Source organism: Danio rerio, chromosome 18 (assembly GCF_049306965.1).
Source record: "Danio rerio strain Tuebingen ecotype United States chromosome 18, GRCz12tu, whole genome shotgun sequence".
NCBI classification, from domain to species: domain Eukaryota; kingdom Metazoa; phylum Chordata; class Actinopteri; order Cypriniformes; family Danionidae; genus Danio; species Danio rerio.
Window position 1 is genome coordinate 6,775,001 of NC_133193.1, and position 17,500 is coordinate 6,792,500.

Below are 17,500 nucleotides of genomic sequence, written 5' to 3' on the forward strand. Positions count from 1 at the left end.
TGATTACACAAGCATAAATGAAACCTTCCCCTGAATCTAAAGCAAGAGGTGAAAATGGAGGATGAATGTTTAAAGTGGAGCTGGACTGATGGCAGTAAGTGGACACCGCGGAGGACACTGCAATCGATCCGTCTCACCCAACTGTGGCGCTGCGCTCTACAGTTACAGCGACGACTTGTACAAAAGAATAAGTGAAAACACACAAGTAAGCACTACATAACTCTCTGTGATACATTACAGTGTCAGAGACCATGAAAAGTGTTCGCTCCTATACAAACAGCTCTACTAGAGGAATTTATGCTCCTATAGTTCACATTTTAACAATAACAAATGCATAATGCTTAACACAATGTATTTACTAACATGAGGTAATCATGAACAGAACTTGACTAAATGTAAATGTACAGCATTTATTATTCTTAGTTCGACATTAACTAATGCATTATTAACATCCAAAATTAATGATTGTTATCACCCAAAGCGCTTCACAATCATGAAGGGGGGGGGGGTCTTGTCACACCACCACCGGTGTGCAGCATATACTCTGATAAACAGCGCCAGTGAGCTCACCACAGACCAGCTACTGGTGGAGTGAAGAGTCAGTGAAAGAGCCAATTCAGTGGACAGGGATGATTGCGAGGCTATGATGGGTGATGGCTGACAGGGAGAATTTGGCCAGGAAACCAGGGTTACATGGAATTTGAAGTCAGGACCTCGGTTTAACGTCTGATCTGAAAGACGGCGCTCACTGACATTACAGTGTCCCCTTCACTATACTGGGGCATTAGGACTCACACGGACCACAGGTTAATTGCCCCCGGCTGGCCTCTCAAACACCGCTTCCAACAGCAACCTAGTTTTTCAATGTGGTCTCCCATCCATGTAGTTTGTTTATGTTAGAAAATGCATTAACTAACATCAACTAATGAGACCTTATAGTAAAGTGTTAGTAAATACGCAAATCTTTTTAAAAATGTTATCTCCAAAGATGTGATGCTTTAAAAAGATTGTTCACATAGGCTGCAATCATTTGATCAGCAGAGCAATTAAACAGTAATATTTTGAACAATTATTCCTACAGTGTTCTAGTTGAATATATTTTAAAATGTCATTTATTACGGTGATGTAAAGCTGAATTTTCAGTATCATTACTGCGGCTTTCAGTATTAAATCAAATCAAGCGATCACAAATTTTGGATATTGAGATTTATACATCAGCTAAAATCTGAACCCTAAAAAAAGCTTTTCGTTGAAGTATACTTTGTTAGGTTTGGACGAAATTTGACTGAGATACTACTTGAAAATCATGAATCTGAGGATTAAAATGAACAGATAAATAAAATAAATAAATAAAAATAAATAAATGAATAAATAAATAAAAATAAATAAATAAAAATAAATTAATAAAAACAAATAAATAAATGAATAAATAAAAATAAATAAATAAATAAATAAATAAATAAATAGCAGAAAATTTTGTGGATTTCTAAAAATCTGTGGATTTATGCGGAATGATTTTGGGAGTATCATAACTAAAAATGTAATAGTTGAATATAATGAAAATAATACCTTTTTAACTTTCATTCAATGATTACAATGTTAATCCAATTACTGTAGATCCACTTATTTGGTAAACAAATCAAGTCTCTTATATTATGAATCTACTAAAAGACAGAAAATCTTACTTTACAAACTGCATTGTAAATAAATCATATGAACATTTTAATTCGGTCAATAATATTACTGAAATTGCCTTAAAAACGGAATACATAAAAATGTACACACATAATACACTCAATGATGGGCTAAAAACTGTGCAAATCTGCACATGCAGGTTCCTTGTGGGCCTACACATTACCAATGAAAAATTATTGCATATTTTTATTTCTTCATAGTAAAGGGAATTCGGTCAAATAAGCCTAAAATGAAACACGATCTTAATATTTTAATGATTTTTGTCATAAAATTAAAATCGGTAATTTTGACCCATCCAATGCAGTTTTGGCTATTGCTAAAAATATACTGTCGGTCCAGCGACACATTTACGAGAAACTATTATCATTATTATTATTATTATAGTTATTATTATTATTATTATTATTATTATTATTATCATCATCATCATCATCATCAATGTTAACCCTTAGGTTCTGTTCAAACTGACTACCCTTTTGTTGTGTTATTGGCTGTTTTTGCCCCATTGACTTTCATTATAATGATATTTTTGGTTGCAAAGCCATGACAACATATAATCAAGTGTTCTTGGTTGTTTTCCCTATTGGGAAGAGGTAAAATGTGTAATTTTACTGTTGTTATAATGTTAACTGCTATATTGACAAAAAACGTCATTATAATGGAAGTCCATGGCGCAAAAACAGCCAAAAACATAACAAAAAGGGTAGCCAATTTCCCCAGTGTACTGTTGATTCCCAAAATAAGTGTCAAAATAAGATTCTTCACCAAACTCATTCTATTTGCTGAAAAACAGAGAAAGTTGTGGTTTAATTAAGACTTAAAATCACTCCCAACAGCATTCAATCCCCAACAGCACACAATAGTTAAAATTCTTTAACGAATAGAAATATGGCTTGTATTTGAAAGAAGACTATGCTGTACCTGTTCTACATTCTCCTCATTATACGGGTCTCCCTCTTCCTCTCGCGCCACTTCATGCTTGGGATTGTCTACCAGCTCTTCTTGAGCCTAGAAACACAAAGCAAAATCACAGTTAGGGAACAAATAACCATTCCTGCTTCATTTATAGAACTGCATTAGTTTTCCAACCTCATCATCTCCTTCCTCCTGGTACTGCTCATCCAGAGCGTCTTCCTGCTGATCTGGGTTTCCGGGCATCTGAACAAAACTCATCACTTTAGACTTGCTCTGCTGCATAACAAATATCCTCTAGATATCACATTCTCAAACTAAATCAAGTCTCAAAAACAAAAAAGTTCTGTTTACTCCGAATTATGACAATGAGACGCAAAAACAAATTGGTTTACAATAAATGGCTATGGGTTCTATGCACAGCTAGTGTTTTTCAGCCAATGATGAACTTCCAGTGAGAGCTTTATGTGACTATTTTTTAATTTCATAAGGTTCCTTTTACAGCATCGATGTTGTAATGTAATTAAAATATGATCAGTTAAATAGACGCAAGCATTAATATCCATATTTTAAAGACATGGCGGGGAGCAATATAATTTATTTGAAGTGCTTCTAGTCCGGTTTGAGACCCACTTTATATCGTATCTCAGCCAGGCAGTGAAGATTGCTGTTTTTTTTAAAGAAATCAGATCTTAAACACAGCGATTTCTGTACGCCATGAAAATTCACCGGAAGCCCTGGGACTGGCCGACTGAAATTAAAAGTCTGTGAAGTATATGTAGAACTTTTCCAGACATGAGACCCGTTTAGAATTTGCAAGTACATCTAAAGATGGTCAATCTAAGCCTTAAAGGGGTTTTAATTGCAGAGTAAATTTATTGTAGTATATTTCATATGAATCTGTGAACTAAGTTTATAATTTTAATTTGTAAAGTAAAGAAGTCAGATTTTCAGCCTTCCTGAATTATTAGCCCCTCTGTATATATTTTCCCCAGTTTCTGTTTAACAGATTTTTTCAGCACATTTCAAAACATAATAGTTTTAATAACTATTTCTAATAACCGATTTCTTTTATCTTTCCCATGATGATATTTTTCAAGACCCTTCTATAAAGCTTAAAGTGACATGTAAATGCTTAACTGGCTTAATTAGGCAAGTCATAGTAATAAGGTATATGCCGAAGCATGCTAATAGGACTTTTAATTTGCCATTAACCTGGGTTAAGCACTTCCGGCGAATTGAATGCCAATGCAAAATCCGGTGCGTTTAAGGTCTGTTTTCTTTAAAAATCAGAGATCTCCACTGGCTGAGTGATATCCGATTTTAAGTGGGTCTCAGATTGTACAAGAAGCACTGAATTAAATTACATTTCCCCCGCCATGTCTTTATAATATGAGCATTTATTTTACCCCAGTATATTCAATGGAGCTTCTGCGTTAGCCTGCCGATTCTGACGGGCGCGTGCGAGTAAACGGCTTTTTGTCTCGTTTTACGTTTGAGCAAATAAATAAATGCTAAAGTTTATTTAACTGAATGTATTTTAATGCCATTACAACATCGATGCTGTATAAGGAACCGTATAAAATGGGAAAAAGTTCACAATAACAGGTCACCGGAAGTGTATCAGCATGGGAACAGCACTAGCTCGGCATATACCCTATTAGGCAATCATTATAGAACGATGGTTTGTTCTTTAGACAATCAAAAAAATAAAATATTGCTTAAAGGGGCTATTACTACTTTCTCCAGAAGAAAAAATAATATAGGACTTACTGTAAAAAAAATCTTTGCTCTGTTAAACAACATTAATTATTAAATATTTGAAAAAGAAAAAAAAAATTCACAGGAGGGCGAATAATTCTTCAACTGTGCATGTGTACATTGTACATGGGTTCTCTCTAAATGTAGACGATCCAAAATATATTTGATGAAAATTATATGAAATGTGCTATATAAATAAACTTGCGTTGCCTAAAAAAATCCATATAGCTCTATCCAAAAGAGAAGTCTCATTGGGCAACCATCATACAGTTCAATTTATTAGCCCTCCAGTGAATTTTTTTATATTTCCCAAATGATGTTAAACGGAGCAAGGAAGTTTTCACAGTAAGTCTGATAATTATTTTTTCTTCCGGAGAAAGTCTTATTTTGTCTAGAATAAAAGCAGTAAAAAAAAAAAAAACATTTTAAGGTCAATATTATTAGCACTCTCAATATATTTTTTCGATTATAAATAGAACAAACCACTGCTATGCAACGACTAATTAACCTAACTTGCCTAATTAACCTACAGTAGTTAAGCCTTTAAATGCTACTTGAAGCTAAATACTAGTATCTTGATACCTAGTAAAATATCTAGTGAAATATTGTGTACTGTCATCATGAATCTAATCTAAACTATTATGTTTAGGAATGTGTTGAAATAAATCTTTCCATTAAACAGAAATTGGGGCTAACAATTCAGGAGGGCTAATACTTCAAACTTCAGCTGTATGCATAGTTATATAATTAAAAAAAATATTTCATAAAATAATTATAATTTTAAATGTAGTATCACAGTATCATCTGCAAAACAAGCTGTCATTTACCACCAGTTGCTCTTCTGCGGGTGGCTGGTGCTGATTCTCAGCATGTGGGTGCATGTCCGGGTGGCCGACGGGTGCTGGCTCTTCCTCCTCATGATGATGCTGCTGCTCAGCCTCCTCAAACTCATCCTCACCCTGGTTGTTGGGGTCGTCCTCTGGATCAACATCCGCTTCTACTGGTCGCTGTCAAATTAATGCATTGATCATAAAAGTGCTTTGTATAGCAATACACAATAAATGCACTATATAGATGTATATTACATGCACACATTATTCATCAGTATGCAATGATCAACTAGAAGTCAAGTTATTATTTGTTGCTCTTACAACTGGGATTGACGACAAGACTTTGGTTAGGTAGTGTATAGTTTAATTTTTAATAGGGATGTAACGGTCTCAGAATTTCACGGTACGGTAATACCTCGGTATGAATGGCACGGTACGGTATTTATTGAGTAATTTACAGGAAAACAAAACTAATGAAAAGACTCGAAAAAAGTGCCAGAAGTGTTTATTTACCTTAGCACTGAACATATCAATGACATACAAATTAGCCATCTACCTGTAAGTTTTGAAACAGGAACTTCAATTTTTCAATTTTAATAACAAAAAACTATTAAACCATATAAAAAAAATAAAGTTTCAATTTAGTATTGTTGAAAACTCATCACATTCAACATTTAATCAATTACTCAGATAGAGATGTTTTTTTTTTTAAAGGAAAATTATCATATAAATAAATTCTGGGATCTTTGGGCATTAACAATGTCCCCGCCAACAGAAAAAAACCCTCTCATTTGGGACTGAGGTTTCTGGGACAGAGAGATATGATTTAGCCAAGGTTGACAGCAGTGGGTAACGTTGTGCATTGTCTTTCCACCACTTGAGAGGACAAGCCATGAGTGAGATAGAGGTCTCTTTGCGGTACAAGTCAATGTCTGCAAAAAATCTAACAAGTATGCTGTGTTCTGCAGCCCCCATTTTAGTCGTATTCCCCGACTTATATTTCACCAGTCTGGCAGTTCATGCATACCGTTGTTTATTTTGTCTGTCACCTTTTCTCCTTTTTTATATCTTTTTAGAAAGAAACCGAAATACTTTCACATATCCGATTTAAAACCCGCTTTAGGTTCACACACTCCATTTCCGCATTACTGGATCTGTAGTAACAACAGACAGCAAAGGATGATGGCCACGCCTGGGCTGATGGGAATTGTAGTTCCCGCTACCACCCGTTCGCTTCATTCGCCTAAGCAAACTTTTCTCAGAAATATAGTTTTATTGAGTCATGCGCCTATGGTAATACTGAAAAAAAATTACTTTTGCGGTATGACAGTATTTACAATATTGTTACATCCCTAGTTTTTAATGAATGAAAATGACCCAAGAAGAATTTGAAAGTTAAAAAAAACAAATAAAAACAACTGCCCATTTTGTTTTATAATGCATTAAATTATCTTGGTTGTAAAAGACTCCATGTATAAATTATCTAAAATAAATATTTTTATTGCCCCATTTTTACTGCTCATTCTGTGAAGAAAATGCCTTTCTCAAGCCCAATTTATAAGAACAAAGGTGCATGTGTGTGTTTATAACAACATAAGGTAAAACACCTTCTCCTCATGGTGAACGTTGTCCTCTTCACCTTGCCTTGGATCTTCATGTAGTGCGTTCTCCTCTACAAATCACAAAAACACATGAAAATCACCCTCTGATATTAAAACACTCAAGAAAACAGATTAAAGTAAACATGGTCAAAACAAATGAACAGTCACCTTTCTCCTCGGCTATTTGTGCCTCTTCTTCTCCCTGCACTATATCAGCATCCATGTTTTCATATTCTGCCTTTTTCCTAATAAATAAACAGAAACAGATTTATAAAATACATTCCAGGTCTATATCAGCCTTCTCTAAGGTGGTGAGTTTGATTTGTAAGGGGAAAAGAACTGAGAAACTTTCAATGCAATACAGGTCACTTAATACAAAGGTGACCGTCAAATGTGAAAAAGTAAATCATAGTGACAAGAAGAGCCTCTAAACATGCATGCATGAACAGCATTCATTAACACACAAATTATTGTTAAAAATAATTGTAATTGTTGTTTATATTTTGTATTAAATAACACTATTTACTGACTGATGCTCTTATTTGTTGGAAAATCAAAGCAATGTGCTCTATTAGAGCATAAAACTATATTTAAGGGCCCAATCATACACCCGGCCCAATGCGGCGCAAGGTGCGACGCAATAGTTGTTTGCTAGTTTCAGCTTGGCGCAAGAGTCTTTTTGATGTTTTGCGCCACGCTGTTTAAATAGCAAATGCATTTGCGCTCATATGTGCACCCATAGGCGTTCTGGTCTAAAAAGGAAGGCATGTTGAGGCGCATTGCTGGCGCGTTGCTGTTTTGAGGAACTTAAATAGAAGGTTCAAATAGATCAGAACAAAGCCGATCTATTGTTTAGAGCAGAGCGTATTAGTTGTGCACCATGCTTACACATTGCTTAATACACACAGGATGTACAACAATACGCAAATATCTTTACAAATGAAAAATAATTTAAATATTAAGGATATATATAGGATTTATTAAGGATATATAGCCTATAGGATATAAAGATAAAGGATTAAAATATTACAAAAATTATTATTTTCTTGCCTACATAAATATAAAAACCATACCTTCATGCCTTCTTCATCTCGTGGGGCTTTTTCAATTTATGCTTAACAATTTGCTTTTGTATAATGTTATTATTATTAGCAGTATTATTATATATGCATTATTGTGTATTATTATTATTGTATGCATATGTATATTTGTTTTATTAAAAACAAGCTTAGATTTGCCCACCTGTCAGATTTTAGACCATATGGGGCATGGCAGCATGTGTATTAGGATATAACTCAGTTTTGTGAGCACACTTCGTTATTATTGTTCATTTTTTTCATTTGCTGGAAATTAGAACTGAATTTAGAAATAATTTTGAAAACTATATTTGCACTTAACAAACGAAATTAATTATTTATAGGCTAATGGATGTCTGTGCATACAACACGTTTCCCCATCCACAAGCGTGAAAGTGAAAGTAAAGAATGAGGAGGCTCATCTCTCATTCTCGGGCTGTAGATGCTCTGTTTAACTGTTTTCTTGCTAGTGAAATGCTCAGTTTTTCCACTTACGAAGTCTGTCATGTAAGTAGCAAATGCACTATGGCGTGACGCAACTGACTCTTAAAGGGAATGGGAGATGAGACTCTGTTTGTTTTATTCTTAAAACACACCTATAACTCATTAAGAGAATAAGCTTAACCCTCTTAAACCATGCACCATGGCACAAATAGAATTTTTCCGTCCTTATATTAGCAAAAGTGGATTCTGACAAGCCCTAATTGCTTTTGCGCCCTGCGCTTTGCGCATGAATCGTCAAAATAGAGCCCTAAATCTCATTCATGATAGAGTTAGTGTATTAAATCAGTGGTTCTCATGGTCCTTGTGGTCCCCAAAAACGGCTTATTTTGCATGTCTCTTTGGCTTAACACACCTGATTTAAATACCCAGCTCATTAGAAGAGAGCTCCAAGAAAGAAGTGTTCCGATCAACACATCTTTTCCTACATAGTGTTCACTGCTCTCTACTCCTTGCACAGGGAAAATCGGATAAAAAAAACTCAATTGGAACTAAAGTAACACAAAAACTTACAATAATATTACTCCACCCAAATTGCATATTAGGGATTTTTTTTTTTTTTTTTTTTTTTTTAGAGAGGAAAAAATAAATCAATCAAGAGAAACAAAATATATAAATATAAACTTAAGAATTTTTTTTTGCAGTATTTTAATTAAATTTAAATGTATTATCTTTCTATTTCTAAAGATGTTAGGAGACCAAACTCTTATTTTAATGAATTTATTAGTTTATTAAATCTGTTTTGATGAAATGCACCAAAATATATGAACTATATTCACTGAGAATTCATTTTCAAAACCGGACTATACTTATTTATGCTAAGCACTTAATATCTAAAAATAAATGATTCCCGCTACAAAAATGTTTGCAGCTTCACAGGCCACTTAGGGAACAAACCTCTAAAGTAGTGGCAGCTTAATGACGCCGCTCATATGAAAAATGAAGTTCCCGTACATGCATAGCTCAAGTGTGATTTTTTTTTTTTTTTTGGTTCTGTGGGTCTCGTCTATCAAATCTGAGCTTTATTTTGTATTTTTTATTGGATTCAAGTCAGGTGTTTGGCTGGGCCATTCAACAGCTTGATTTACTTTCTCTGAAAGCATTTGAGAGTTTCCTTGGCTCTGTTTTGGACCATTGTCTTGTTGAAATGCCCACACTGGTTTCATTTTCAACAGCTAATGTAGATTTTGGACTGAAGCAGCTGGTTTTAATTTACAATGAGGAAGGGCTGAGGGTTGCTATCTGGGCTTTCACTGGACTTCACACACCTCCCTTTCTTCATGTGTTTTTTCCCTGTGTCATTTCATTTTATTACACATAACTTAATTTATAAACTAATTAGATTTTTTTCTTTGCATTTATGGATTTCTTTGGTTGTTATCAACATCTGGTGAAAATTTCACAGTCCACAAAGTCCACAGCACCTTTAAGAATATGTTTTCTGAGAAAAATAATGACTTTTAATACTTAATTCCCCCACTATATGCATAGGTTGTGGGGCTGCACATCATTGAATTTGCTCCTCAGTGTTTTGGCTTTCAGTAGTAAAAATTACATACACTGAACTGTACTTCAACTCTAAGAACTGGATTGACAGTTTCAATTTACTAGAACTTCTATGTTAAGCTGCTTTGACACAATCTACACTATAAAAGCGCTATAGAAATAACAGGGGGCAGCGAGGACCAGGAGATTGAGAAGCTAATAGTCTAATAAATAACTAGCAGTAATTCTGACCGGAGCATCTCTTGCTTGAGTTTTTGCTCTTTGAGATCTGCCTCTCGGTTCAGCTGCTCCTCTCTCTCTCTCTGCAGGCGTAGTCTTTCCTCTCTCTCCTTCTGCTGCTGCAGCTGCTGCTTCTGCAGGGCCTCCTGACGCAGATGCAGCTGTCTGCGCTCCTCCGCCAGCTGTGCCGCCAGACGCTGCTGCTCCTGCTGCTGTTCATAAGCAGACTTCACCCGCTCCACCTGCGCATGACCTTCAGCTGGTGCCACCTGCGGGAAGAGCAGAAGAGGGAGGGACAAACAACAGGACAAAAACAGAAAATAGAGTTAGTATTTAAGGATGAACCAGGAATAGCTAAGAATAAAAAAAAAATAATTATGAGCAATTCCAGCTATATGAATATGACATCTGCAGTAAAAACTCAAAATATATGCAAACACAGGAGAAGGACAGGGGATAGAGCTGGAGGAAATGTGGAGAAGACTTGGCAAACCACTTTCACATATTTTGGAGTTGCCCATCCATTCAGTCATACTGGCAGGACGTTATGCAAGTAATACGAAACATTTTTAGTGATGATGTGGATTTTTCTGTTACAACAATTTATCTGGGAAATATTGCAGCCAACTTAATGGTAAAAGACAAGTATTTATTAAAAATACTCCAAGCAACCAGTAAGAAAACTGTGACTCAAAAGTGGCTACAACTGAAAACCCCTACGAAATTTGAATGATTGGATATCATATCTAATGTTCAAAAGATGGAGAGGATGACTTTTTCTTTAAAACTACAAATGGACAAATACCTGCAATATTGGGAGAAATGGATTGTACTTATGCTTTTACACAGTGTAATCTGATTTCGATGTGTATTTGTTCATATGACCTGTAAGGAAATATGTGACCAGTCAACTGTTCATTTAAGTTCTGGTGTTTTATTGTATTATTTAATTTATTTTATTTTATTTAAATCCATTACTTGTATTTTTTCCCTGTTTTTTTTCCTTAAAAAAGATAAATAAAAGTAAAGTATATATAAAAAAAAAAAAACTCAAAACATAAGTTCACAGAGAAAGAATAAGTTAACATTATATTAAAGCATCTATTTACATTTTCCAAACCACAGAGGTATTCACTCTCAGAATAAAAGGTACACGGTGGTACAAATAATGCTCCTTAAGAAGAAAGTTTTGTACCTTTAAAAAATTTTACTTTAAATGGTAAGGAAAAGACCTGATATGATACTGTTCTGTACTGTTTATGAATAATTTCAATATTAAAACATGAGCCATTATTGAGCCAAGTTCTATAAAACAAAACAACTGGTAAAACAAAACTATATTGTAAACTAAACATTGAAGGCATTTTAATAAACATTTGTTAAGCATTTTCTGATAAATACATTTTCATTATTGATATCCGCATCTTTTGACGTTTGCGTTCCACTACGCACGTGAGCTGGCAAAAGTCCTGCATATGCAAAGTGTTCATGCAGACATTTTATTATTGTAAAACTAATCAAACATTGTGCATATCTTGTTACTATTTGTGCTCTATTTTTAAATTAAGTAAATAAATTAACTTTTAAGTGATTACAAAGGTATTTGTAATCTAATTTCTAAAAAATTAGAAAAAAATGTTTTAAATTGTGCATGGGAGAATGTGTTTCAGTAACATTTTTGTGAAAAGTGCTGTGAAATGTTTAGGAAAAAAAATTATCTTGATTTATGTTCAAGTATTTTTTATAAATTTTTGTAAATGGAAAAGTTGCATTTACACAATAAGAAACTTTAAAAAAACATGGTTTAAAACTGTATTTGATGTTTGATATTTACTGAAAACAAATTGACACATTTTGGATAAAGCAAAATGCCTTTAAATAGTTCTTGAAGGAACACATTTGATACTTAAGGGACAAAGTGTCTTGTCACGGTAGTGCAGGGGTGGCCAACCCTGTTCCTGGAGAGCCACCTTCCTGCAGATTTCAGTTGCTACTCATATCAAACACACCTGAACCAATTAATAAGGACCTGAACACCACGTGATAATTACAGGCAGGGGTGTTTGATATGGATTGCAACTGAATTTTGCAGGAAGATGGCTCTCCAGGAACAGGGTTGGCCACCCCTGCTGTAGTGGTACCTTCATGGATCAGATTTGTATCTTTGATGAAGGTACAATATTGACTCTGCAAGTTTTAAACACCAAAGGTACATTTTGGTTTCCCATGGTACAAATCATGGTCTTAAAGGTACAAACTGCAATGGTACAAATTTGTTTTTTTAGGCCCCGTTTACACTAGTGCGTTTTAGTTTTAAAACGGCGTTTTAGATCAAAAACGATCCGCATCCACACTAGCGTTTTACCTAGTGTCTCTGAACATATCTCCGTCCACACTACGCCACCAAAAACGTATATCACGTGACCATTTGCGTGCAATGGTCCATTGGGCATGCGTGTTCTAGTATAAACAGAAAGCATGCATCTCGCTGGGCATTTGGTTTTTGTTAGTCAACAAACGCCAGTTGTACATTAAACGCGATGGCAAAGAAAGCAAGAGAGGTATTTTTGTGGACAGACGACGAAGTCGAGTTGTTACTAAACATAACAAATGAATAACTGCACAATGGCGCCTAAAACAGACAATAGTGCAAACAACGCTCCCATTTCTGTGCCCATGTTGTTGTTTACAGTACTGTCTTCCGGTAGCGTTAAAGCCATGTGTTATAGTCATGTGATAGGGAATTGACGAATAAGGGAAGGATACGCAATGATACAAAAGCCCCAATCAGGTAGCGAATCTCAGCAGCCCCGCCTCCGTTTTCAGATGTCTCCGTTTTTTCCTCATCCACACTGAAACGGAGCAGCAACGTTTTAGAATGAAAACGGCCTCTCCAGCGTTTTCAAAACGCTCCGTTTACGGCGCTCGAGAACTCCGGCGCAGTGTGGGCGGATGGCGTAACTGTAGCAAAACTTATGCGTTTTAAAACGAAAACGCATTAGTGTAAACGGGGCCTTAGTCTTAAGGTACAATTCTGTTCCATAAAAAGGTACTGCTGCTGTGACAAGGGTCTGTACCGTCTTTGGTACAACATTGTACCCTTTTTTTTGAGAGTGCAGGATCAGAAAAATGTAAATCCGTAAACTTTTTTTAGATTTTAAATGAGGAAAATAAACACGCATTATGGATGTAACGAAAAACGTCTGCGAGTTTACAGTATGCAACATACTTTGTAGAAATTCTGTGAATTCAACTGCACAAGAAAATATGCGAATCAAAAGGATAAGAGTTGGCTTACTATTGAACAGAAATGATTGATTTTATTTTATTCTTAGGATATGTAGGTTGGCGTATGCTCCATTCAGCAATTGCGTTTCTGCAAATCAGCATGTTACAATGATCTACAGGATAATGTGATGCTGAAAAACTGGAAAAATTATGCTGACGATTCAGCTTTGTATTACATCACATATTAAAATAAAGAGTAATTATTCTTATTCTAATAATATTTCACATAATTACCGCTGCTACTTTCAGTGTTCATACACATTTTACTACAAAAATTCCATCACTTTTCCAAGATTTTTCCAGAACTTTCAAGTAAATTTTCATGACCTATTAATTCATGAATTGTTTACGTATACATGGTAAATAATAAGAAAAATAATGACGTTCATATTTATTACAGCATATCATAGAACACGCAACAATCTATTTAGTTTAAATTTGTTTTTATATCTCTGTACAATTATTTTGATAATGTTTAAACAGCACTAACAATGTGAGAGCAAGTTTTTGGCCAAGAACAGAAAAGAAATAATGACAACTAACCTATATTCAAGTTAGGGCTGCACAATATATCGTTTTAGCATCAATATCGCAATGTGTGCATCCGCAATGGTCACGTCGCAGGATATGCAATGTAATATAGTTTAATATAGAGTTTAATATTGGAGTAAAAGTTTATCATCTGCATGCATTTATAAAGAGACAGATCACCCAAAAATTACTTCCCATTTTCATTCTACCCTTTACTTGTTTTAAACATTTATGAGTTTTCTTTTTTAAATGAATACAAAAAGAATATAATTTAATAACTCCTATACTATTGAATCAAGTGAAAAGTGTGTAAATAGTGAGTACATTTTATTCTTTGAGTAAACTGTTCCTTTAAGGCCTGTGACTGTGTGAATATTTCAATATTTAATATATTTCACATTTTAAAACATCCGGCCACAAGAAATTTTCATTCATTCGTTTTTTTTGTCGGCTTAGTCCCTTTATTAATCCAGTGTCACCACAGCGGAATGAACCGCCAACTTATCCAGCACTTTTTTTATGCAACGGATGCCCTTCCAGCCGCAACCCATCTCTGGGAAATATCCACACACTCATTCATACACACACTCATACACTACGAACAATTTAGCCTACCCAATTCACCTGTACCACATGTACTGTGGGGAAAACCGGAGCACCCGGAGGAAACCCACGCGAACGCAGGGAGAACATGCAAACTCCACACAGAAACGCCAACTGAGTCGAGCCGAGGTTCGAACCAGCGACCTTCTTGCTGTGAGGCGACAGCACTACCTACTGCGCCAAGTCTTTCGGATGAGACGTTAAACCGAGGTCCTGACTCTCTGTGGTAATTTAAAATCCCATGGCACTTCTCGTGAAAGAGCAGGGGTGTAACCCCTGTGTCCTGGTCAAATACACATTACAGTACATTACATTTGCATTGCGTCACCCACAAGAATTTTTTTGTACCTTTAATAAAGATTGAATAATATACAATGAAGACTGTGCAGTGTTGATCATTCAATATCTGTACCTGAATAGTGAATACCTGAAATCTATAATTTACTTTTGTCTTTGCTATATTTAATTTATCTATCCTTGTAATTTATTTGTAATACATTATTCGAGATTCACTCCCCTACAAAATCCCCCAATCAATCAAAATAAACCTGCCAAATCATCTGGTGAAATTGTATTCACATCGCAATATACATCACAGAAATACAAAATACTGTAATGTCAGATTTTTCCAATATCGCACAGCCACACTCAAGTATACAGATATTTCTTAAACTAATTTCCATGACTTTTCCAAAACTTTTGTCAAAACCCATGACTTTTCCAGGTTTTTCATGGCCATATGACTCCTGTACTTTTTTTGTTCAAATTAACAGAACCTTGTAGCACAGATGTCACCAATCTCGTTCCTGGAGGTCCGGTGCCCTGCAGGGTTAAGCTCCAACTTGCCTTCAACACAAGTATATTCAAGTATACCTAGTAAGAGCTTGATTAGCTTGTTCAGTTGTGTTTGATTAGGGTTGGAGCTAAAATCTGCAGGACCCCGGACCTCCAGGAACAAGTTTGGTGATCCCAGTTGTAAAGCATATTCTTACGAAACATTAATACATTTTATTAACACTTAATACATAAATAAAACAAACAAATAACTGCATTAACTTGTAGGAATAATGTAGCCAATAGTAGTGTATTGATCATTTGTCTGCATCTCATTAGCGTTCAGACCTCTTGAGCATGATGCCGCTCCTTCTCCACTGCGTTTTCATCTGGTTGGCCGGCCTGTGGCTCCTCCTCCTCTTCCTCCACTTCATTATGCACTCCATCAAACTCCTCCTCCAGTTTCTGAGGCTGTCCAGCCTGCTCCATCTCCTCCTCTGCCAGCTCTCTCCTCCTCTCCTCCGCTCCCCCCATCTCTCCATCTTCCTCCTGGTGGTGCAACTGGGGCTCCTCCACCTCCTCATGTTTTACCACCTGACAAACAGATCCGGACAGACGCATTTAACTAACATTTTGAATGAAATTGATTCAGAATGTGATGGAATCAAATGCGGTATGGTGGCTCAGTGGTTAGTACTGTCGTCTCAGAGCAAGAAGGTCACTGGTTCGAGTCCCGGATGGACCAGTTGGCATTTCTTTTTGCATGTTCTCCCCGTGTTGCTGTGGGTTTCCCCCGGCTGCTCCAGTTTTCCCAACAGACCAAAGACATGCGCTATAGGTGAATTGGGTGAACTAAATTTGCCGTAGTGTGTGAGTGTGAATCAGTGTGTATGGTGTTTTCCAATGCTGGGTTATGGCTGGAAGGGCATCCACTGTGTAAAACATATGCTGGATAAGTCGCCGGTTTATTCCGCTGGGGTAACCCCTGATAAATAAGGAACTAAGCCGTGGGAAAATGAATGAATGAATTTAAGGAAATCATAAACTGAACTATTTGATTCTCTGTACCAATTGGTTCATGCATTTTTAATCATTTGACAGGAAAGTGAGTGTTTTGGCATCTGAATTAAATGTTGTGCAGCCCTACTGGTAATGTGAAAGGGTTTATTACCTCTTGCTTGGGTTGTTGGGGTTCATCAATGTTCTTGTTCTGGACTAGCTGTACAGGTGCTTGCGGTTGTACGGCTGCATTTCTCAGACTGGGCATCTTATCAAGCGTGTCCTTCAGCTGTTTATATTCATCCACCTGTACCTGGAACCCAGTCAAAAGCACGGAATAAGTACAATCAGAATAAAAGCTTCATATACACTAGTGAAAGGGTATACTGGAGATGTTTAGTGGTTAGGTAAAACAGACAACACGCATAGCAAGCTGAAAATAATGAACTCTAGACATGCTGTAAGGCAGTAGAAAAATGATTAGGGATATACATAATGAAAGAAAACAAGAAACATCTGTACAAAGAGCTAAATAAATAAATCACCTATGGATGTATTTAATAAACTAGAAAGCGAATTTATTTAATATTCATTCATTCATTCATTTTCTTTTCGGCTTAGTCCCTTTATTAATCACGGGTCGCCACAGCAGAATGAAACGCCAACTTATCCAGGATTGTTTTAAGCAGCAGATGCCCTTCCAGCTGCAACCCATCCACACACACTCATTCACACATATACAATACGGTCAATTTTTTTAGCATACCCAATTCACCTGTATAGCACAAGTCTTTGGATTTGTGGGGGAAACCGGAGCACCCTGAGGAAACCTACACGAACAAGGGGAGAACATGCAAACTCCACACAGAAACACCAACTGACCCAGCCTAGGCTCGAACTAGTGACCTTCTTGCTGTGAAGTGAATGTGGTACCCACTACGCCACTGTGTCGCCTTTTACCTAACATATATCATTTAAATATTTAATGTTTATATACATTTTTATAATAAAAGTTCAAAAGCGTATTATTTAAAACAGATTTTCATTTATTCACTAAATTAAGGTAGTCATATTAAAACCTAAAGTTAGGATTATAATAATTAAAAAAATTTAATGAAAATAATGATTACTTATAAAAAGAATGTATTTTATTTCCGCTAGTTGCTAAAACAATATTTCTAATAAAATCTAAAACAAAAATGTT

At 35.7% G+C, this 17,500-nt stretch overlaps 1 protein-coding gene across 16 annotated transcripts in view; it reads right to left on the minus strand.

Moving 5' to 3' along the window:
* The window catches only part of golim4a (golgi integral membrane protein 4a), a 152,617-nt gene that overhangs the window by 2,764 nt on the left and 132,353 nt on the right, over window positions 1-17,500 (minus strand). For 10 of the 16 annotated variants that reach the window (XM_073928687.1, XM_073928684.1, XM_073928680.1 and 7 more), the window contains 8 exons: window positions 16,469-16,609; window positions 15,646-15,891; window positions 10,114-10,370; window positions 6,968-7,044; window positions 6,806-6,870; window positions 5,196-5,375; window positions 2,785-2,853; window positions 2,617-2,703 (listed from right to left, as the gene is read on the minus strand). In XM_073928687.1, coding sequence (XP_073784788.1) covers window positions 2,617-2,703; window positions 2,785-2,853; window positions 5,196-5,375; window positions 6,806-6,870; window positions 6,968-7,044; window positions 10,114-10,370; window positions 15,646-15,891; window positions 16,469-16,564 — 1,077 coding nt within the window. In that variant the 5' untranslated portion in view covers window positions 16,565-16,609. 16 annotated transcript variants of the gene reach the window in all.